General features: G+C 46.2%; 1 protein-coding gene across 2 annotated transcripts in view; it reads right to left on the minus strand.

Annotated features, from left to right (window-relative positions):
* Nucleotides 1–24,131, minus strand: part of ARID1A (AT-rich interaction domain 1A) — a 71,409-nt gene that overhangs the window by 10,977 nt on the left and 36,301 nt on the right. For both annotated transcript variants that reach the window (XM_081217718.1, XM_081217717.1), the window contains exons 5-11: nt 7,232–7,472; nt 6,877–6,966; nt 6,162–6,329; nt 5,131–5,443; nt 3,318–3,463; nt 3,121–3,230; nt 1,488–1,697 (exon numbers count right to left, since the gene is read on the minus strand). In XM_081217718.1, coding sequence (XP_081073844.1) covers nt 1,488–1,697; nt 3,121–3,230; nt 3,318–3,463; nt 5,131–5,443; nt 6,162–6,329; nt 6,877–6,966; nt 7,232–7,472 — 1,278 coding nt within the window. The remainder of the gene's footprint in view (nt 1–1,487; nt 1,698–3,120; nt 3,231–3,317; nt 3,464–5,130; nt 5,444–6,161; nt 6,330–6,876; nt 6,967–7,231; nt 7,473–24,131) is intronic.

Below are 24,131 nucleotides of genomic sequence, written 5' to 3' on the forward strand. Positions count from 1 at the left end.
CTGGAATGCCCGCCCCCCCCCCACCGCCCTCTACCCTAAACCCTACTAATCCTTCAGAAAAGCTCAGGACTCATCTTTTTCCTTCTTGGAGCCTTCACAAACTAACTTGTAACAGCACTCTTTCTCCTCTGAACTCTGTCTTTAGAGTTCAATCACATCACTGCATCTAAAAGGTTGGCAACCTTTTGCAAACTAGAAGACAGACCCAGGCTTTGGGATTCCCTCTATACCTCATCTTAGGTCCAGTGAGTCCCAATCAACAGTTTGCCAAACCTAACCCAATGCCCCCTTTCCCTACAGGTACAAGAGCCCTGACTACGAGAGCTCAATACCAGGGAGAATGGCAGGAATGAACCCAGGGTCACCTCAGAAGCCTGCTGTGGCTCGGCTTCCCACGCTCGTTATGTGGTGGTGTGCACGTGTCTTGTTTTATTTTGTTTTCCTTTTGTGGGGGAGGGGAACAAAGCCTGAGGGAGAAGGAATTCATAACTGACTGTTGGTTGGCTTCATTCCAATCATTTTCTTTTCTGCTGGTGACAGCTGTTTTCTCTTCTGATTTAGAAGGTTTGGAATACACCCCTCCCTACGACGCCTCCCCCTGAGCTCAGCCACACACTCAGATCCAATAGCAGGCTCCTGGTATGATGACTACAGAATATACATAGGAGGAAAGTTTGCAAGGCACAGTGGGCTGTCTGCCAGCGTTGCCTCACCTGTTTGACTCCTGGGCTGAGTGTAAAACAAAGATATAACTTATTAGGGCAGGCGCAAGGCTCAGGGTGGTGCTCAGTTCAGAGGTTTCCAGTGGAGATTAACCCAATCACTTAAGTCTCCCATACAGAGTGACTAAACACAATTTCCCACCTACTTCTTCCTTCATAAACTATTTCTATTTAATAGCTCCTGAAATCTCATCTCCATTGGGAAGCTTCCTAGAATGAAAGGATCAACAACTACTCTGGCTTTCTTTGTACCACCTTGTAGACCAATTTATGTGGCAGAAATCTTGCTGAAAGCTTTGTTTATCCCCAGCTTTCGATAGTCTTAACAGGATACACACTGTCCCTACATTACAAATGAGCAAAACGAGGGCTCAGAGTAGTTATACACCTTGATTAAGGTCACATATATCATAAGTGGCTAAGAAAGAATTCAAAACCAGACCCATCTCTGAACCTTGCCCTTGTCTACTACTCCAATGCCATGGAATCAGAATGCCCACAGACTTGCCCGATTTTTGCAACCCAGGGGGACTCTGGACACATGGTAAGTTAATGCTAATACTTTACACTACCCACGGAGGTCTCAGCCTCCTCCCTTTGCCTTATCTTCTGGAAGGCCCGAGCTCCCTGGTCTGTCAGTATGTGACTCAGAGAGCAGCAGGAGAGGGTGATGTGCCTGTGGGATGCATGGCACCAGTGATGCCACTGAGCACCTAGAGAGAGGCTTGTTGAAACCACAGGGGAAGCCAAGTGCCAGGCACTCACCTGAGTCAATCCACCAATTTCCTTCACAGACACATAGAGGCGGTACAGGTCCAGAGGTTTCCTACCCACAGCAGGCAGATTTGTCATGCCCATGGCCTTCTCCTCCGTGAAGGCCAGATAACGGTCTACCCACATCTTCCTCTCAGGCTCGCCACCCAGCTCATACAACTTGGTGATCTTCTCATTGGTTGTAGTAGAAGAACTGGATTTCTGAAAGGGGCAGGTCAAGATTCTTAGGAACTGGTCAGATTCAAAGCCTATGCTAGGGGTCTTAGAAATCCCTTTGATTAGGGCAGTGGTAAAGCTTCTCATTCTGGGGTGGTCACTAACATCTGCACTGCCTTCACAAAACACAAAAGGGAGCTAGACGTTCCTGTAAAGAAAGAAAGCTAACACTGCCTATGTGTTATGTATTGAGTGCTGTGCTAGAGGCCTTGGCACATTAAGTATCATAAATTATCCTTCTCTTAAAAGATAAGGTAGCAGGCACAAGGAGGCCATGCCTAAGATCTCACAGCTTTTAAGCAGCAGGACTGAGAGTCAAACCCTGTCCACCTGACATCAATGTCACTACTCCCATACTACTGCCCAGGAGCCTGGACACACTTTTACAGACTGTTTCAGAGAACTCAAGAAACACAAAACATGACCTTGAGACAACTGACTAAAATGAAAACCAACTCTTCCTCCTCTCAAGAAAGGAAGGGTCCTGGGCCTCCCTGGTGGCGCAGTGGTTGAGAGTCCGCCTGCCGATGCAGGGGATACGGGTTTGTGCCCCGGTCTGGGAGGATCCCATATGTCGCGGAGCGGCTGGGCCCGTGAGCCATGGCCTCTGGGCCTGCGCGTCCGGAGCCTGTGCTCCGCAACGGGAGAGGCCACAACAGTGAGAGGCCCGCATACCGCAAAAAGAAAAAAAAAAAAAAAAAAAAAAAAAAGAAAGGAAGGGTCCTGCCTGAATGGCTTTGGATATCCTATCCAAGACATGAGGATGACTAAAAGGGTCTGGAAGCCACAGGTGAACGTCCACAAGAGGTGGCAGCTATGATTTTTATTTCCCCTACTTTATAAGATAGGGAAAATGAGGTATGACAAAGGGCCGAAATATTTTAAATGACTTGAATACTGAGCAGGTCCCCAGAATGCCACACAGCCCAACCAATAGCACACTCAGGACCAAGCTAAGAGAGGCCAAGGACCCAAAACCCCACCTGCCTCGTCTCCCACTTTATAGAACGTAGGGCACCAACCATTCCTGCTGTTCTGAGTAAGGTCCAGGAAGAGAAGAACTAGTCCCCCATGGCATACACCATCTATCAATGCATAAGGACAGGGGTCACAGTTTCAGAGAGAGCAGTGCAGAGAATTCTACTCTGCAGGTCTGGCATTTCCTCCATATCAGGCAGCTGTGAGAACATGTTACTTACGTTAGGACCCCTTAGGCTAACTCAAACCCAATTCAGTGATGAACTATTATCCCGGGACCCTTCATGGTAAGAAGAGGCGACAGAACCCTTTTCCAAGATTATCTAGTTGGTGTCATAAAAGGCTGGAATCTAATCACCCTCTCTTCTTTTTCTTCCTATCACTGAAAGGATGGGACAGAAAGTTGAGGGGTCAAGATATAAATCATTACCTTGGATTTAGATTCCGTCTTGGGTGTCCCATCTGCCTTGTTGTTCATTTTGGTGGCTGGAGTTAACTTGACATCCCCAAGACCCATCATCTCTGGGCTGGCTGCCATCCCTATAAAAGAGAAAAAAGTCCAATAGGTTTGCGACATGAAGATCACTTTGGAAGAAATCCCTGGGCTGAACGATGACTAGGACTTACCTGCTGAATTGTTAGCCATGGTTCCACCCATGGGATATGGGGGTCCCTGAGGGTTGATCATGCCAGCCATACTATTAATCCCTTGCCCATAGGGAGGTCCAGTTCCCATTATGCCCCCTTGATTCATATTGGGGTAGCCTGGTGGCCTGAGAAAGAAGATGCAAAGTGTGAGACAGAGACAAGAGTTAGAGACACTAAGCTTTCAGATTGGGACTTGAGCTAAATAGGGCTGTGTGAGCCAAGATCATCTAGTTAGGCTTACAAGGAAAAAGTTTATGGCTCCTGCAAACCACAACCATGCACAGAGATATTCTTATCTTCTACCACCCACAAACGGTTCTAAGAGGGTGCAAGCTCCCAAAAGGAAATCATAGCTCAACTTTAAAGGATACACTCCTTGAAGAATGGAGTCTTACAGTGTCTCTTAAATACTGCCTCCTTTTAAGGCATCTCCAAAGTCAAGCTGTGTTTCCATTTAAGGGCCCTCACTATGGCAAAAGGCCTAGATTAAATGCTCAATTTTATTACTCTAGCATGGCACCTGGAGGGGCTTTGCATTCTTTTTATTTTATTTTATTTTTAAAATTATACCCCAAAAAACACTTATTTATTTATTTTTTGGCTGCATTGCACGGCTTGCAGGATCTCAGTTCCCTGACCAGGGACTGAACCACGGCCATGGCGGTGAAAGCCCAGAATCCTAAACACTAGGCCACCAGGGAACTCCCCTTTGCATTCTTTCTTGATGGGTCTACTGCAAACTTTGTGCTTCCCTCATTCTGAAGTACTACCAAATCCACCTCTTTATAGTCAATCACCCTATTCTACCGTGGTTCATCAACATCCCAGTAAGAGTCACTTTAAGAACTGTAGGCACCAACAATGGGGTACACAGACAGTCTTCAAAAACAGTAGAATCACAGTCACTGAAGTCAGTGGCCAAGGAAGAAGAGATGAATCTTGAAGTCATTAAACCAAATCACATGAGCCTTCTGCACTTTTGCACCAGAGTCAAATACACAGGACCACACAGTAGAGTAGGAGAAATGGCAAACCATAACCTCACCACCCTCCATTTCTTACATCGTAGATCCAAATCATGTGAATCATTAAAAATCCTTTTGGAGGGCTTCCCTGGTGGCGCAGTGGTTAAGAATCCGCCTGCCAGTGCAGGGGGCACGGGTTCGAGCCCTGATCTGGGAAGATCCCACGTGTTGCGGAGCAACTAAGCCCGTGTATCACAACTACTGAGCCTGCACTCTAGAGCCCGCAAGCCACAACTACTGAGCCCACGTGCCACAACTACTGAAGCCCGCGTGCCTAGAGCCCATGCTCTGCAACAAGAGAAGTCACTACAGTGAGAAGCCCGGGCACTGCAATGAAGAGTAGCCCCCATTTGTCACAATTAGAGAAAGCCCACGGGCAGCAACAAAGACCCAATGCAGCCAAAAATAAATAAACAAATAAATAAAATTGCATTAAAAAAAATCCTTTTGGAAACCAAGAAGCTAGACTGGCAGAAGAAATAAACTCTGAAGACTTACTTTACTAATCAAAATAATGTATACTTTATAAGTTCTTTACATATGATATCTGGTCATGTGAAATTTGATACCAATCTCAGATGCTTACAAACCAGCATTTCTGCTGTATTTTTCACTGTAAAGAAACCTGGTTTTCTAAAGAGCTCTCAATAAAATGCATATTTACCAAGATAACATGATTTAGGTCCAGAAGTATCTCAACAGCCTAAATGACTCTACAACGAGTTTCCTAGCACTGATACCCTCCCTCTTCACTTCCCAGGCCTTACCTGTTCTGGATAGAGTTGGCAGCAACGTGCATGGCGACAGCAGTTTCTTGAGTTTTCCGGTTCATGCCCCCTGGTGGGGGACACATCCCTGACCCAACCTGAGGTGGCATATTGGCCATGTTAGGGCCATAAGGCCGGTTGCCCATGGAGGCATGACTCATTCTCCCTGGAGGGAGTGTGCCATAAGGTGGGATGCCAGGCTGCCCATGCATCTGACCTCCAGCACCCATAGGGTTCATGCTTCCAGCCATGCCTGCACTGGGGTAGTTAGCATTGGGCAAGGCATTATAGTTTGGCTGCCTGGGGTAGCCTCCTGGAAGGGGAAGGAGAGAAGATGCAGAGACTTGGTTAGTGACTCACTAGCAACTCACTAATAACACTCAACTCTAAAACTCCAAAGATAACAAACAATGGGAATCGTTCAATATTTGGTCTGGAAAGAGACCAATTTCATGGTCTCTTTAAACAACAACAACAAAACTTCATGATCCATTTAAAAACAAAAAAAGTGGGGGGTGGGGGGGAGGGGCCAGGAGTATTTAAAGGCAGGCCTCAGTCGTCCCCTCATCTTAAGGACAGCACAGCACAGAGCAAGGCTGTCTGGCAGGCAAGGCTGGCTATGCTGCCATCCAGGCCCTTAAACTCCCAGAATTCTTTCCTTTCTACATACTCATCTTCCATGCTCTGTTTAAGAAATTCAGCTTTAGATCCATCTAGGGCTGATTTTGAGCAAAGATCTACTCTAGTAGGACTAATTTACTCAAAAAAGTTTAATAACCAATAATGACCATTTACTAAGTGTCTGTGCTCAGTCTTGGGCTAAATACCTTATCCCCATTTTAGAGATGAAACAGAGGCTCAGAGATATTCAAGGACTTTCCCATGATGGCAGTTCTGCCCTACTTTAGGGCCTGGCCTTGGTGGACTTAAGGCAAAGGACAGTTCTACTCTAATAACCCAGAGAGCAGCATATCAAACAAGGAACTCTTATCTCGTCTCACCTCCATGTACTCCTACGGTAGTATACTCACCCTGTGGGCCGTACTGACTTCCCTGGGGACCATAGCTCCCCATGGAGTTCTGCTGGTAGGAGCCCATGCCTGTATGCATCTGTCCTCCAGAAGGCTGACGTGGAGATAAGGCCGACCCGGGCTGGGGGGAACTGTACTGGGGCATCTGGGGGTTCCTCTGCATGTAACCTATTTGTGGGTAGTGTCCATACAGTTAGTACCTCAATACAATGGGAACAAATGCTCTCCCTTACCCTAGGACTTCACTATCTACGTTTTCTTTAGCAAATACTTGCACGGGGGCTCTTATTTGCTGTGTAATTATGTGCTCTTTTAGGCACACTCAAAAGTGACACAGCCATTAACCAGGGCATGCCAACTGTTTCTACTAAATGGAGGTTTGAAAAAACAAACAGCAATGACCCCCCTCTCCCCCCAAAAAGAGGTAGGATTTAAAGGGTAAAGATTCAATGCTGAGTTTTTAGTATTTGCTGACCAAATTAGGCACAATGTAGGGGGGAAATCCATCAAAACACATGACCAACAAAGAATGACTGTGGGGGAACATTAATTCTGGAGACACCAAGGTGGCCAAGCCCATCCTAACTTCACAACCTGCTGCTGAGATTGTCCTAAGCTTCATGGTCATATAGCTCTCCAAAAGCTGTTGCACAGATAATCAATCAAAGGTCTGCCTCTGCCCTGCTCCCCCCTCCCTTGAAGCCCAGCCTCTCACCTCGATCTTGGGCAATGCTTGATTGGTTCATAGAAGGATGCATGATGCTGTCCGACTGGCCACTGGGTGGCCGAGGTGGCATCTGGTTGCCTGCTCCAGACAGAGAAAGAAGTAAGCCAACTATGGCTAAGCCTGGAAATTCTAGCCAGAAGGTCAAGTTAGAACTGGAAATGACTTCTGAGAAGGCCAAGAACCTCCCAGTATCCCATTCACAAAAGGATCCAGCAAAGGGGCTCCCATCTCCCTTCTTCAAATGCTGAAGGGAAACTCTCTGCCAGTGGAAGGCTGGGGCTCCCTAATATTGCTGGGGGCCAGTCCTCTTTCCCTTTCCCCAAAGGTCAGCACTCAAGGGTACCTGGCACTGCAGCAGGCGAGAGTGGTCCTGAGCGAGACTGAGCAACACTGGCAGGAGAGCCAACTGGGGACGGGGAGGGGCCTCGGATGCCAGGCAGGTGAGGGGAGGTATGGGGAGAAAAAGGAGACTGAGCTGGATTACTCTGCTCCCCTTGGCTGCTTGAAATCCCTGATGTGCTCACTCCAGGGCTCAGAGCTCCTTCTGTCCCCATGGGGAGATCGTCTATTGAACCAGACAGATCCTGGAACATACACACAAGGACATGCATTAGCAGTATTAGGCAGAAAGATTCTTTTTTCAACAATCCTACTATATGATCAACATTCTTCTTAAACAACCCAAAGTAAATATACTGCACACATTTATGCAGTCGTGATACTATAGCTTACATACAGCAAACTCTCTATTAAGGGCCAGAGAGAAAATACTTTAGACTCTAAAGGCCACATAGTCTTTGTCACAACTATTCAACTCTGCCACCAGAGTGCAGAAGCAGTCACAAACAACACATAAACAAATGGATGTGACTGTGTTCTAACAAAATGTTATTTATAAAAACAAGTAACTAGGGACTTCCCTGGTGGCGCAGTGGTTAAGAATCCGCCCACCACCAATGCAGGGGACACGGGTTCGAGCCCTGGTCTGGGAAGATCCCACATGCCGCGGAGCAACTGAGCCCGTGCGCCACAACTACTGAGCCTGCGCTCTAGAGCCCGCGAGCCACAACTGCTGAGCCCGTGAGTCACAACTACTGAAGCCCACGCGCCTAGAGCCCGTGCTCCGCAACAAGAGAAGCCACCGCAGTGAGAAGCCCGCGCACCGCAACGAGAGTAGCCCCCGCTCGCCACAACTAGAGAAAGCCCACGCGCAGCAACAAAGACCCAACGCAGCCATTAATTAATTAATTTTTAAAAATAACTAGCCCACAAGCTATAGTTTGCTGACCCCTGGTCTATCTACCAGAAGCACATCTAGTATTTTCCTCTTCTTTCCCAGCCCCAACTTCTACAGTCATAAGAGAGCAGCTCTTTCAGTGAGCCTTTAGTTCTTTTCCAACGGGGAAACTTAACAAAACACTGCCAGGACAGCATCAGGAGCTATAAGAAAATGTTAACAAGTTTGGGCAACGTTCACAGATCCCCTCTCCATCAAATTATTATAACCTACATTTACCAAGAACTCACTCCAAGTTACCATACTTTAAAACATAAGGGGTAGGAGGTAAGAAAGGGATATATTGCACAGACAATTCTTTAACTGCCAAGAGGGTCTGGGACTACATTCCTAACACCTGGCCAACAACAGGGATGAACAAACGTTTGCCAACTGAACAAACCCAGTTTTTTCCCCTAGTTTTAAGTTTTTCAATAAGAATTTGCTATTTATTTGGAGGTTGTGCTTATCTTGAATTAATCGGTAAAGAGTTCACTCTAGGTCAGTAAACCCTAAGATTAGCAATCAGGAGCTCAATACGAAAAATATTTAAGAAAAGAAAAAGGGACTTCCCTGACAGTCCAGTGGTTAAGATTCCGCAGCACTTCCACTGCAGGGGGCGTGGGTTCGATCCCTGGTAGGGAACTAAGATCCCCCATGCCGCGTGGCACGGCAAAAAAATAAAAAGAAAAATATTCACCCCAGGAAATGCACCCCCAACCCACCCCCAGCCCCAAGTTCACTCTCTAGCAATATCATGGGCTCAACATCACACATTAACTTCAGGCTGGGAACTAACTGTACCTTGAAGAAAGAATGAAAGCTTTGGGTACGGGCTCAGGTCTGTGAAAACCCTAATACTCAAATAGTTAAGAAAAGAGTTCTCTTAAAGAGACACAGCTGAAGAGGAAGGAAATCCAAAATGGCCTGATTTGAGTCTATTCCTATTCCCACAACAAGCTCACCTTGGAGAGATCAGTTCGAGGTGATTCTGACCCTGGAGTTGGACAGTAACATTGGAGGTCAAAGAGCACATCTTAGGCTTTCCCCTAAGTATCCAGGTTGGTTGGACCTTTGCAAACCAGTTGGTTACTTCACTAGGCTGGGAGTATTTCTGCTGAGTTCTGTGGGAACAAAGCTTGCCTTGAAGGCAAGGCAGGTAGGTAGGTGTGCATTTGTGTCTGTCTTCAGCTCTCAGTGTTAGCTGAGAAGTCAGAAAATGCTAGCTTTCCTACAAGAAGCAGACCCAGTACACCATAGCATGCTTTCAAACTGCAACTAGAATTAGTCCCAGCATGGAAGAGAATTCAAGAAGCCCTCCTCTAGGTAACACCAAAGGGCCTCTTTCCTCTCAAAGGACTAAAGTACCTGGAGCTATGAAGAGCCCTAGGTTCATCCCAAGAGAGGAGGATTCCTTCCCCACGTTGAGGGCTAAGCTGTACCAGGAACACCTAGCTTCTGAACCAAGGAGAGTAAACTCAAAGAGGCAGCAAGATGACAAGAGGAGCCAACTGTGTAGGCCAGAAAAGGCCTTGAAAGCCACTTGTTAAAAGCCCTGGTTTATAACAGAAACCACAGCCCAGTGCTCTGTTTTAGGGACCAGTAGCTTTCCTCAGCATTCCCTCCTATTGTCTCCATTCCTCACCAAACCAGCAGCTTCTAGTAATAAGAGCTACTTGCTTAGAGGAAAAATAAATCAGCATATTTCGGAACAAAACAGGAATTGAAGGTCTATCCTTAAGACAAGAGCTCTTCAAATGGCCTTGAAAAATTAAGTGTTTTAAACATTTCTGTCTTTGATTAAACAAGTAAAACATGAACATTCTCATGGTAAAAACAGTTGAGATAGTATAGGTAAACTTAAAGTCCCCTTTGCTCTCTTTCTGCTGCCTTCAATAGAGGAACCCCTATTCCATCTGGTGTATATCCTTGGAGACCTTCTGAGGAACTGAGGAGGAAAAAAAGAGGATGTTCAACATCACTAACCATCAGGACAATGCAATTCAAAACCACAATAAGCCTCACGTCTGTTAGGATGGCTATTAACAAAAAGACGAAAAGAGACAAGTATTGGCAAGGATGTGGAAAAAAGGGAACCCTTACGCACTGCTGGTGGGAATATAAACTGGTGCGGCCACTATGGAAAACAGTATGGAGGTCCCTCAAAAAAAAAAAAAAAAAAAGGAACTACCACATGATCCAGCAATTCCACATCTGGGTATTTATCCAAAGAAAACCAAAACACTAACTCGAAAAGATACATGCACCCCCATGTTCACTGCAGCATTATTTATGATAGCCAAGGCATGAAAGCAACCTAAATGTCCACCGGCAGATGAATGGATAAACAAAATGTGGTGTACACACACACACACACACACACAGGAATAGTATTATTCAGTCATAAAAAAGAATGAAATCTTATCATTTGTGACAGCATGGATGAACCGTGAGTGCACTATGCTAAGTGAAATAAGTCAAACAGAGAAAGATAAGTACTGTGATCTCACTTACATGTGGAATCTAAAACAAAACAGAACAAAAACCAAGCTCACAGAGAAGATTGGTGGTGGCCAGAGGTGGTGGGGGAGAAATCAGAGAAGGGGGTTAAAAGGTACAAACTTCCTGTTATAAAATAAATAAGCCATGGGGGTGTAATGTACAGTATGGTGACTAAAGTTAGTAAAACTGTATAACTGAAATCTTTAAAAAGTTCTCATCACAAGAAAAAAATATTCTGTAACTATACAGGTGACGATGTTAACTAGACTCATTGTGTTACTCATTTCGCAACATATACAAATACTGAATTGTTATACTGTACACCTGAAACTAATATAATATTGTATATCAAATATATATCAAAAAAAAATAAAAAGGAAAAAACCCCACTAACCCACCAACCACTGCTATGGGGTCAGAGCAGGGCCTACAGATGCTCTTTCAGTTACACGTCTGTTAAAAACCAGGCTCTCCATAGATAAACAAGCAAATGTCCTAGCCCACCTGAGGGATCCCAGGAGCCTCAAAAAAACCACTGGCAGCCCCTGGGATTGGGCTCTCAGGACCCTGGAGGCACCGGTGGTGGCAATGTGGTGGCTTCCTTCATTCACAGAGGCATTCTGAGGAGAGCTGTCAGTTTTGGTAAAGTGCCCTGAGGGTCGTAGAGAAAAAGTACTAAGTAAACCACTGTCAACAGCAGTCCACGTGGGCTGGGATGCCTGGGCACAGAGTAACCACAGGGGAAGAATCAGCATTAATCTTCTTATCTCTCTCATTTGGTTGGTTTGAAGCCAGTCTCTCAAACTGTCATTTTCATCAGATGGCAACTGGTCAGCATGGGGGGGAGTTGATTTAAAAAAATATTAAGAACCAGAATGTTAGCATAGGAAGGAACAGATCATTTATATTAATACTAACAATAACTATCATTTGAGCATCTACAATGTGTCAGGCATTTTATGGAGTTACTTAATTTTCTACAATTCTTGGAAGTAGGTACTACCACCACTAACATGTTGAAAAGGAGCAAGCGGATGCTCAGAGACGGGGTTACATGCCCAAGCCATGTGGCAGAAATTAGACTTTGAACCCAGATCTGCTGAACCCCAAAGCCTATGTTCTTTCTCTTTCCACTATGCTGTGATACTATATAGACTGAGGAAAAAGCATCATAACCTTGAGTTAGGAGACCAAAGCCCAGCTCTTGGTACTTATCAGTTGTGACCTTGGGCAAGCTAGCAACAAGCTGGGCTTCAGTTTTCTCACTTATACGACGAAAGGACTGGACAAATCTGAGTCTGTGACAAATCTGAGTCTGGGGCATCTGCAAGAAACTCTACCGGCACCATACAGTCAGGGCCATATGGAAAATGCAATACCAGCAGCAATACCCTGAATGAGAGATACAACTACACACAGCAGTATAAGATGTAAGACATACCCATCAATCTGAGCGGCTAATCACAGTAAATGTTTTTATTGGGAAATGAGAGGGAGTGGTAAAGGCAGAAGACTCCAGAAGAAGTCTCCCTCCTCCATCTACAGGAACAGATATTGCTCTGATCTCCACGTCCTTTTATTGCACAGGACACACCTCTGCTTTCTACCCTACAGAAAGCCAGTTTTTCAGGTCTTTTGTTCCACAAAAAGCCGGATGTCTGGTTGTTGAGTCAGACTTCAATGTGCCTAACAAGTTCGGCTTTCTACACCACACATATCACACAGACAAAGTTCAATCAATCCAAGCCCCTATTCTCTCTCCCTGGTGGGGTGACCTTCAGCATTTCAGGACTCAGGTTCTCAGTTCTCCCAAAAGAGCCCACCCTAACAGGTGTCTTCTAGGAGGACTGCTGAAAGAATTGTAGCAATGCTCTGTAAGTGGAAAGATCTCTTTTCCCGGGCTTGCATTCCTCCAAGCATAATCCTGCTGAGAGATAGGAGGTGAGGATCAGCCCACTCAGTGCCCTGCCAGTTCCAAGGAAGCAGCAGGGCCAGGGAGAATTTCCTCACGTGTTTCCAACGTGTTTCATGCATTTTATTGCTCATCTACCATGCAGATCAAAAGCGCTGGAGCAGGTCCAACTATTTCACACAGAATCTCACACTCCAGGCTGGCTACAGCCCCGAAAGCCTTCGTTTCTTCACTTGAAATACTGCCCAATGTTATTTTGGGATGTGACCTGATAGAGGAAGCCCATAGGGATTCCATGACGATAACTGTTCCAGCTGTGATTGGTTGCCCAGCCCCAGCGAGTGCCAGCATGGGTCTGTCAGGCTCTGCTGACAAACAGAACTCAGCAGCTAACACCTCTTCACACCACAACAAAACCATGCCCGAAATCACACAGTCCATACCTCACTGGGGTGGGGGGTGGGGGGGGCGGGGCGTGGTGTTTGCAGTGCTCTCACAGGAAGAGCTACAAATTCTAACATGAACTGGCTGCCTGATTAAGTACATTTTCAAGCAGGAAGATACCAGATCAGGGTTACGGGGTGGGGGTGGGGGGCTTAAACAATCTTCCGACACAGAGTCACAAGGATGACATCAGCTCATTTTGCTGAACAGATTAAGCAACATCAATAAGGAAGTCTAAAGAACAAGCTCATAGCAATGCTCAGATTCAGGGTTTTCTCATAAATTTGGCTGAATCCTCGAGAAACAGAGCTTTTGTTAACCCCCAGATGGAGTCCTCATATTCTTTCAGTTGTGAAGAGCTTCTGCCAAGTTGTGCTGACTACTGGCAGGGAAACCATCCGCCCCAGGTAAATTCTACACACATACTTGCCTAGCCTAACAGACCCACGGTCCCTGTGGGAGGCTGCTCCCAGGCTGGAGAATGGGAGGAAATCCTGAAGAACACAGAAGAGGTTGGGAAACTTAACCTTTGATGAAAGGCAGATGGTAGGAAAGGAGGCAACAGTTTTAACAAACTTCAAGGAAAAAGACAAACTTAGTTACTTCAGAACTACTTAAGGCAAATACATTTTGGGGAGAGCTGATTTTTCATAAAGCCTTCTTTAAGCAACATATTTGTCAAGGGTCAGGAGAGGAAGAGCTACCTCTATCAAACACTCACAAAAAATATTCAGTACAATAATTCTCTCTTTTTTCTCCTCAGTCTTTGCTAAATGGAAAGATGGGCGATCTGACCCACCCAGGGTAGAAGGGACTCCAGAGTTACAGGACTGCTGCTCTGCTGTTCTAATAAGTGGTCTTAGTCCAAGAGACTAAATGCCATCTCTCCCTTGAGAGCAGGCTAGCGGTAGCGGTGCTGGCGGAAATGCCAAGAACGAATCAACACACAGAAGAGGCTGCCTCTTACTTCCAAGTCAGGATTTAAGCAGGTGGTAAGGAAGGGGAAAGAAAAGACACAGAGGCTGGCAACTATCCTTGCAGCTTAGGACCAAGCACCATCTCCTGCCTGGACTGTACTCACTGTGTGGAACAGAAGAAACTGCTCTGGGAAAGGCTCAGAGAACTCTTATTTCTTAACCCCCACCCCAAGTTCCCAAAAACCCCTCACCAAACTCCCACTTCTTTTTTTCTACAAGCTTTTATTTTGGCGATAATGAATCATTTCTTCTTGGTACCTTCTGGCTGCCTGGTGGGAAATGCACAGTAGAGAAAGGTCAGACTCTTCTTGTCTCCAGAATGCTTTTCAGGGGCCCACTTCCAAGACGAAATCCCCTACATATACTCAACAAATTTCATAAAGAAAGCTCTGGGAGACCAAATCTCCAAATTCAAAGGATGTTGGAAAGAGGAATAAAGCAAGTCCCTTCGTGTCTCCCTCTTTAAGGGACTCAGAACTGACACGAATATGTGACTATCATGTGTTCAACCCTAAGGTACGTGGCTGTCTCACGTTTCATTCTCACAATCTTCTGAGGTAGGTATCATCCCCATTTTAACAAAGCAGCAAGAGGCTCAGAAGTTAAATGACTTACCCAAGGAGAGAAAGCTATTAAACAGAAGAACTGGGTCTAAACCCATATTTTTGATTCCAAAGCCTGCCCTCTTTCCACCATGAGGTGGAAGTTTGCCACTATCAAAGGCTAGGCTCCATGCTCCAGACAAGGGGAGGCAACAAGAGTCTGTCGCCAGACACACCAGGTGATTAGCTACATGACTCTAAGAGGCTAACCTCACTAGGCATCACCTAGTTCTTCTGCAGAAGGAAAGAATAAAACTAGATAATCCAACTCGACCAGTCTTCAATGCTATGCGTTCCTCTCTTTCCTAGCCACTCTTCCTTATAAATCACTCTTCCTTTCTAAACTTTCTTTCATGGTTATTTCAAGTCAGCCCTGTCACCTATAACTCACTTAATTTAAACCTACTTTTTCTATACTAAAGGGTATAGTACTTTTCCTCTCCTCTGGGTCCTTAGAAGGATACTTAATGTACAGGGGTGAGGACGGAGGAGAGAGTGACTTAGAATCTAGGGAGATAAGCAGGAAGTTAAGTCCCACGAAAGTAGGTGTCTGATCTCTCTCTGCTGGTACTCCTGTGCCTTAATCCTATTACCAAGCATAAGGGTGTGGCCCACAGAGAGAAGTCAAAACGCTCCTAGCCTCATCTCGGATAATTTCACACGTTCTTCCTCACCCAGCCCTGCAGCCACCGTTGCAAACTGCAGGACAATTGGGTCTTGTTTAGGAGCCCCAGCTCCCAAACTACTCCTTTCTGGGGGCATGAGCCAAGCAAGCTTCAACCCCCTGCCCGCAGCCATGCTCCAACAATGGGGCAACAGAGCTCTCCTCTAAGGCAACAGGGTAGCCCATTTCCCAGCCATCAAAGAGAACTGGTTGGGAAGAACAGTTGCTTGAAGTTGCACTATAGGTGTAGCAACTATAGACTAAAATTGTTTTCTGCCTTGGGATCTTCAAAGATGAGAACAGCTTTGTGGGGGCAAAGCCGCCACAATCACAGTATAACTACCCTGACCCCTCACCCTCGCTCCGCTGGCAGAGCCCAGAGTCCCTTCAAGATCCTCTAGACCCAATGTTCAGGACTGATGGTACTGTGCTGAATCTGCCTTTTTCCTCATTAGCCTTAGGAGTTATATTCTCCTATGTTATTAGTGACCAGAAAAATGCCAGGCACACAAAAGACTATAAATGCTTGATAAATGTTACTCAAAGGCATCCTCTTTAGACCCAATCTCTGTTAGTCTCTTTCCTTTAATGGTCATTCCCCCACCTAACCCTGCACACCTCCACTCTAGACCTCCACAATGAAGGAGGGACTCTTGGGTGTTGTCATCAAGGGAACTGACTCTCCTGCCTAAAACTGAGAAGTGCAATCCTGAAAGGGCCTCAGCCACTTGATAAGAGCTCTTGATAGAACTGCAGTGCAGGGAAGGAACGTCCAGCAAGGAGGCTGTCGGGAGGCGGGGCTCTGTGTCACTGGAGAAATTTCAATCTAATTACAAAAAACAAGAACCTGCTGTTCTAATCCACCTCAGCAAAATCTCTTGAGGTAGGTCTGACCCTTTGGGTGGAGGCTGAGAGCGCCGCTGAGGTAAAAAGAGGGGAGAAGAAAGAGTGTTGGGCTACCGGCATTCCTGCAGTGGGCGCCCCTTCAAACAGCAGCTCGGCCACTGCAGCAGTCATTGATTTTCCAGGGGTCGATATATTCTGCTCCCACATATCTGCTCGGCTAGAGGTTTAATCACATTGAGTGCTTCTGCTCAACATCTCCCCTGCACGTCCCCCTCCCCAAGCCAATAAAACAAACACCAAAAACACAATAAGAGTTGGCAACAGATAGATGGTGTTTCCCACAGCTGGCCCCTAAACCCAGAAAAATTGTAAGCACCAGCTCAAGGGAACCAAAGCTACATGGGCAATCCACAAGGAGCTGCAGGGGCAGACCCACAGGCCCCGGAGAACCTTTTAATCCATTGCCCAAGCATCCCCATGAGACCTTTCTAATAATTCAGATGTTTTACATAAAAAAATCCAGGTTCCCAACTTGTGAAAAGAATAGATCTGAGAACTCCCAGAGGCGCTGATCGATTGAGACCTTGCTTTCTAGTTTGTCACAGACCCCACCACGTCTGTATAATACCCATGTTACCTACCTGACCAGCCTTCTGACACATACCCCTCCCCTGCCAAGGTTTCTCACTTAGGCATTTCTCATTAGAGAACGTCTCATCTAGTCAGAAACCACCTCTTGGCCAAAAGTGTACAGCGTGTTGTAAGGGTCACTAGCTGCTAAGACTCAAATCTGAAAAAAAATGAAACTAGGTCAGAGCTGGGCCTGAGTTAGAGCAGTCAAGATCAGTGCATATTTATGGAATAGGGCTATTCTAATCCCAGCAGGAAATGAGCACTGTAAAGCTAGAGAAGACAAAGAAGTTGAGAACCCCCTACTTTCTCCAAGCTTGCACTCCCTGTCAGGAAGGCCAACCACACAGACCATGTTCCATCATGATCATCAGCTTGGATCCTAGAACTTGAGTAAGGAGAATAGGAAAAAGGGCAGGGGAAAGGAACACAGAAAAGACAGCAGAATTCTAGATCTGAGAAGTGTAAGGGGGAGGGGTACTGCCTTAGGCCTCACCTCATTTGGCTGCTCCTCAGAAATACAGCAACCAGAAAGCGAGGACGTAATGTGCACAAGTAGGGAAGGTAAAGTTGGCACTGTGCTGAACACAGCGTAGACCAAGGTCTAGGGGGCTGGATGGCCTCCTTGGTTTGATATTTAAAGCCCTAAATTTATATTTGCCAGTGGTCTTCCCTACCATGACCTACGGGTCTAGATAAAATCCAAAGATTTGGGGGGAGGGGGTGGAACAAACAAATCTGAGAGTGGGGAATGGATAGAATCCTAAACCAGAAAAGACAGCCCTGAAGGCCTTTAAAACCAAAAAACAACAACAAAAAACAACTCTGTACATAGGGAAAGACATAGTCAAGTCCTAAAAGCAAAAGACAAGGAGGGAAAAAAATGAATATTCTTGATGACAGTTCCTCTGTCATCAGTGAATTTATCTGGAACTTGGTTTCTCTCCTACCCTCCCTCAAATATCAGGAAATTACCTTCACTCACCTCAGTAAACAACAGTCAGTATTCCTCCCACAACAAAGCCGGCCTTAAGGGACAGATCTGCTCTCAGTCTGAACCTTCAACCTCTAGTTCCCACCTTCAACAAGGCATGGCTTCTTGGCTCCCTTGGGAAAAGCCAAGGGGAAGCAAGCTAACAGCTTGGAGATGAGCTCCGCCTCAGAGCAATGAGATTGTCACAATACCAGCCAATTCCATGCTGACACCAGGTGGGGAAGAGAACTAGGTTCTGGCCACAGAAGTAGATGGAGCAAGAGATCAAGCACTGGCCCCCAAAGGGACAGCACTAGATCACATACCAGTTTCATCACAACTTTCAGATAGAACACCAAATATCTTAGAAATATGAGAAAAAGACAACAGAGCTGATTCCATGCTTGATTTATCAGGTATGTTAACATAGTTCACACCTATGGGCCCTCCTCTCTGGACCAAGATTCTCACTCTGGTGCAGGGGGGCCCTAGTGGTTTCTGTAAATATAGCATTTCTAGGAGGACTTCGTTCAAAAAGCCCAAGCTACCCCTCACCCACCTTCCCCGGACAGACAAGAAACCGTTTCGCAATCCCAGATCTAGGGGCTAGCTTTTGGATTTTGTTTGGTCTCCTTGCAGAAGGACAATGGCAGAACCAGGGCACTTCACCAAGGTAGTCTCCCAGACAGCTCTGCAGGTTATAAAAGCACCAACAAGAGAGGAGGAGAAGGGGGGACAGATGGAGGAAAGCTACTGTCACCTAGGCAGCTGAGTTCATTCATAGGCTGACTCAGGAAGTTCAAGAAATTCCCGTTGTATTTTATTTATTTATTTATTTTGCAGTACGCGGGCCTCTCAATGCTATGGCCTCTCCCGTTGCGGAGCACAGGCTCCGGACGCGCAGGCCCAGCGGCCATGGCTCACGGGCCCAGCCACACTGTGGCATGTGGGATCGTCCCGGACTGGGGCACGAACCCACGTCCCCTGCATCAGCAGGTGGACTCTCAACCACTGCGCCACCAGGGAAGCCCGAAATTCTAGTTTTTGAGGTTTCTTTCTTCCAGAGTAAATGCTTCCTACATCTTCCTATGGAGGAGACCCAAATCCAGAAGCTACGGTATCACTACCTTTGCCTAGAAGTCGCAACCCCACATCTCTCCATACCTCCTCCTTCCCTTTCCCCAAAGAGAAGAGAATATGGAAGACAAAGTCTGTTTTCTCTTTTTTTCTTTAATTATTTATTTATTTATTTATTATTATTATTATTTTTTTTGGCTGCGTTGGGTCTTCATTGCTGTGCGTGGGCTTTCTCTAGTTGCGGCGAGCGGGGGCTACTCTTTGTTGCGGTGTGCAGGCTTCTCATTGCAGTGGCTTCTCTTTGTTGCGGAGCACAGGCTCTAGGTACGTGGGCTGCAGTAGCTGTGGCACGCGGGCTCAGTAGTTGTGGCTCACGGGCTCTAGAGCACAGGGTCAGTAGTTGTGGCGCACGGGCTTAGTTGCTCCGCGGCATGTGGGATCTTCCCAGACCAGGGCTCGCACCCGTGCCCCTGCATTGGCAGGCAGATTCTTAACCACTGTGCCACGAGGGAAGTCCCCAAAGTCTGTTTTCTGAATATGGCACTCTTCCTTTCCTTAAAGGAGCTTTTTACTCACCCTTTATAGGAGTTTGTCCTAATTGTAAAAGCAATGGGCTTTCACTATTAGGGAAGCCCACGTTCTCATTTACTGAATGACCTTGGGCCAGTCCTTTAACCTTGTTGGGTCTTGGATTCCTCATATATGTAAAGAGTGGGGTGAGAGGGGATGGTGGTGTTTGTGTTAAGTGTGGTGAATATTCTGTGGAGTAGCTCATGCTAACTTCCTTCTACCCTTTTCCTGATTGCAGAGGTTAAAAAGCTAAAAACGACATTTCCCAGAATCCCTGCAGATAGGTTTTGGCTATAATTCAGGTTCTGCTAATTAGAATCAGACTCAAGATTAGATCAAAGTATGGCAGTGATCATACTTCTGTCTCCTTCACTTGTTTCTACAGGAGCATTTTGGTTTCATCTTCCAGTTAACTGGGTGTTGGTTCTGGTAGCAGCAGCTGCTGCTTCTTGATTCCAGCTTACTGATCCCTAGATAGCAGATTTAGACTCAATCTGATAGTGACTCAAAAGCAGGAGTTCCCTTGGTGGGTCAAATCTAGGTCTAGATCCCGATTCCTGGAGGACGAGCCTAGAGCAAGCTCCCTCAATCCTCCTAACAATTTTTAAGTCCAATTCCCTATATTAAATCCTTCTCTATTAAACATACCTAGGGTTTAGCATGGCCTAGGTTCAGTGTAGAAACCACTCTATCTGACACAGTACTGTCAGACGATCCCAAGAGAGTAGTTGTGAAGGAGAAAGAAGAGAATTATTCACAAAGCATATTCCCTGAGTCAGAGTCTTCTGGGGAAAAATGGGCAAGATGGGGAGGCCTAGAACTTTAAAATACATTTGCCCAAGACAACCTCCTTCACTTCTTCCCTTTTTACAACCTTCCTGTACTTTCTCCCTCCCACTCTAAGCTCTGAGGGGTGTTGAACTGCTCACATAAGTTGGAAGGTTGAGTCAGCACATGCTTTCCTTTCCATCCCTATATTCTCTGTAAGCTTTTACTCTGCGGAGGATAGCATTACCTGCCCAAGCCCAAAGAAGTATTCTCTGGGCTTGGGCTAGAAAGGGTACCAACTGTCTTCCTCAGCAGCAGGAAATATGTTTTACATACTCCAGGTGGTAAAGAACCAGGGCACAACAGTCCTGACAGCCCTGCACTGCTAATGACTGAAGATACATCTGGCCTACAAGATCCCAGTTTATCTTCTTATACCAATTTCTGGTTGAAGTAACGAACCACCAGCTTCCTGTAGCAGGATTGGGGACAAACTGAAAAACACGGTCAAATCCAAGTGATATGCTTGGTGGGGATGGGGCACTTCCCACCAGTCCTCAGTAACGCTGAGCCCAGGAGCCACCACACTAGACGTAAGGCTCAGTTAGTTTTCAGAATGAAGTTGTTCCGAAGAAAACAAAAGGTTCCAGCAAGAGGAATCTGTGTGAGACACACAGGCAGGAAGCAGAGCTGAGCCACCAGCAACTAGAATAGAAACAGGAAACGGGCCCAGGAACAAGCATACAGTAATCTGCTGCAAGCAGCACAGGCTCCAGCAGGCGCCAGGCAGTATCAGGGCCAAAGCAGCGTGACTAAGATGGAGAAGCAGATTGGCTAGTCCTGCCAGAGAACCGGTGTTCTAGAGAAGGGATAGCTACTCACACAGGGTACATGCTGCTCTGAGCAGTCTGGGCAGATATGTGAGAGGGGGTGGGGATTTACTTTCTGAGACTTTCTAAGAGCACCTGGATTACCATTCAAGGGGAGCAAGCATAGATACACAGTCAGATATAAAGAAAACAGGTCACCAACCTCAGAATGGCCCAGCTTCTCTGGGTACCAAAATTGCTAGTGACATTTCTGTTATCCCTTTAAAAATAAGCCATCAAAAACCTAGGCAAAAACCGTTGGTCCTGCCTCCTTTTACCACGAAATGTGATGAAAGGAAACACTAACAGTGTGAAATTAAAATCCTTCAAACATTCCAGTTTTTTAAGCCTTTAGAGAATTTCTGTCACCCCCCAGCCCCTCACCAATAAACCTAGACAACAAAAAGCTGGTCCCCAAGATCAGGTAGGTAGCAAGAACCTAGGGGCTAGTCAACAAAGGTTTACTAAGTATTTGCCTAACACAGGTATTAGACACAGGCCTGAGTACTCAAGCAGAAGTACCAGCATAATGCTACGTCAACATGAAGAAAATGGGAAGAAGTCCCAGAGAAGGTATTTCACAGCTAGGTTCTGAAGCCAAAGTAGAAGTTTGCTGGGCATTAAAAAAAAAAAAAAAAAGGTGGGGGTGGGTGGGGGGTGGGAAGCAGAGATCACACACACACCTTAAGCAAAAGGACAATGGCAGGAAGGACCACGGCTTGTGAGGAGCTTAAGGCACACGCGAGTGGCCAGAGATGAGGTTGCAGAGGTATGCTGGGAGCTGTAGATGGCCCCATAATGGCATCTGGACTGTAGGCACAGGGAGTCAGGGCCCCCAGAGCACCCACAAAACAACTGGTTTACTAGACACGGTAAAATTTATTGTATTCCAAAGTCTCTGGCATGATATTTTATTTGAAAATATTACTCTCAGCTTTCAGGGTCTAACTCCTCCTTGCTTCAGAACCATAAGACACATGAATCACCTGGAGATCTTGTTAACAGTGTTGGATTCAATAAAGTTAGTGTGGGGCCCAAGTATCTGCATTTCTTGCAAGCTCCCAGGTGATAACTGTACTGCTAGATAATAGACCACATTTTCCCCAGTACCAAGGACCTAACTGATTAAAGTTTTAGCATTTTTAGCATTAATCAGGACACTGCTTTAAAAAAAAGGCACAAGGACTTCCCTGGTGGTGCAGTGGTTAAGAATCTACCTGCCAATGCAGGGGACACGGGTTCTATCCCTATTCCGGGAAGATCCCACATGCCGTGGAGCAACTAAGCCCATGAACCACAACTACTGAGCCTGCGCTCTAGAGCCCGTGAACCACAACTACTGAGCCTGCGTGCCTCAACTACTTGAAGCCCACGTGCCTAGAGCCCGTGCTCTGCAACAAGAGAAGCCACCGCAATGAGAAGCCCACGCACCACAATGAAGAGTAGCCCCCGCTGGCCGCAGCTAGAGAAAGCCCGTGCATAGCAACGAAGACCCAACGCAGGCAAATAAATAAATAAATAAATATTTTAAAAAATAGATTAAAAAAAATTTTTTAAAGGCACAGAACAGGCTCCCACACAACACAAGGAAACCAAAGAACCACTTTTGTCAACTTTTCACTGTTTGCGGTGATTCCCTAGTTGGTCAGCTCCTCCAGCAGGCCTGACCTATAGATTTGGCCATCGTCCCTCTCCCACTCCTCCCTGTGCCTTCAGTTCCCAACTCATCTATGCCTCCATCACAGGCAGGTCTGGGCAAAAAAGGGAAATGGAGATACATTTATACTCTTCTTTTAGGGCAAATCTAGTAAATGTTAAATGACAAAGGGTTCAGGCTTTTGGCTAAACATTAAGAGAGAATCAGATTGTCCATGAATTTCCTCTGCTGGGTGGGATGCTAAAGGAAATATTTCATCTAAAATATCAGAGAAAACTGGATTCAAATCCCAATTCCGAGCCTTAGTTTCTTCTTATGTAAAATAGAAGTGATTACTCAACTTAATACATTTCAATTCCTGCCTTTCCAGGAAGATTCGTTTTGGCTGTAGATCCTTTCCTGGCTTCACTCCTGCCCTCTAAGATTCAGATTCTACAAGAGTTCCCTCCCATTTCCTCTTTCCAGATCACTATAACCCAAGCTCTCAAGATTTGAGTAGTAAAGCATGAGTGCTAATAGCTACTTTGTTATTAAGTAGAAATCTAAAGAAGGGCTTGGAAACCCAAGCGATACAATGTCTTTAGATAATTTAACAGACATTAAAAATCCTACTGCTGGGCTTCCCTGGTGGTGCAGTCGTTGAGAGTCCGCCTGCTGATGCAGGGGACACGGGTTTGTGCTCCGGTCCGGGAAGATCCCACATGCGGCTAGGCCCGTGAGCCATGGCCACTGAGCCTGTGCGTCCGGAGCCTGTGCTCTGCAACGGGAGAGGCCACAACAGTGAGAGGCCCGCGTATCGGGGTGGGGGGAAAAAATCCTACTCCTGTTCACCTCACTCCTGGCATCAACAACTTCCACTCCTATCTAACCAGAGCAAACAAATATGGTTGAGATCTTGAATGGCAGTCTCCGAGACATTTTCAGTCAAGGATATATAGTGTCCCTTTTAAGCTAACCCAGTGTCCCTGATTCCCTTCTCTCACAACTCCTGAAAGATGTGCCTGTTTATACGTTCCTAATGTTCTGCCAGCAACTTCACCGTTCTGTATCTCTCTGCTTTGTACACATGTGGGTCTTGAGATGAAGCTAAGGAATTCAGGCCGATTCAGCTGCCTCCTCCCCTTCCATGCCTTTCAAGAGGGCTCGTTACCCTTACACCTTTCCCTTGCTCATTTCCTTCCCTCCAGCCCTCAGAAATTAGGTCTTCTCCCTACCTCCGAAGGATCCCAATAACCTGCTTCATGACAAATCTAACTTTATATTCCCTGAAAATACTTTAGATGCACACCATCTTTGTCCCTTCCTTGGCTTCCAGAAACATGGAAATATGACACAATCCTGGTCCCCCTCCAATCTCTCCAGCTACGTGTTGGGTGCTTCTACTCAGTGACCGCAGGCATTGTCCAGGGCTCCATCTGGCTCCTCTCTCCATGCTGCATGGTCTGGGAGGTTTAACTATTCCATGGTTTAACTTCA

Source organism: Mesoplodon bidens (assembly GCF_964165515.1).
Source record: "Mesoplodon bidens genome assembly, chromosome: 2".
Taxonomy (NCBI): Eukaryota; Metazoa; Chordata; class Mammalia; order Artiodactyla; family Ziphiidae; genus Mesoplodon; species Mesoplodon bidens.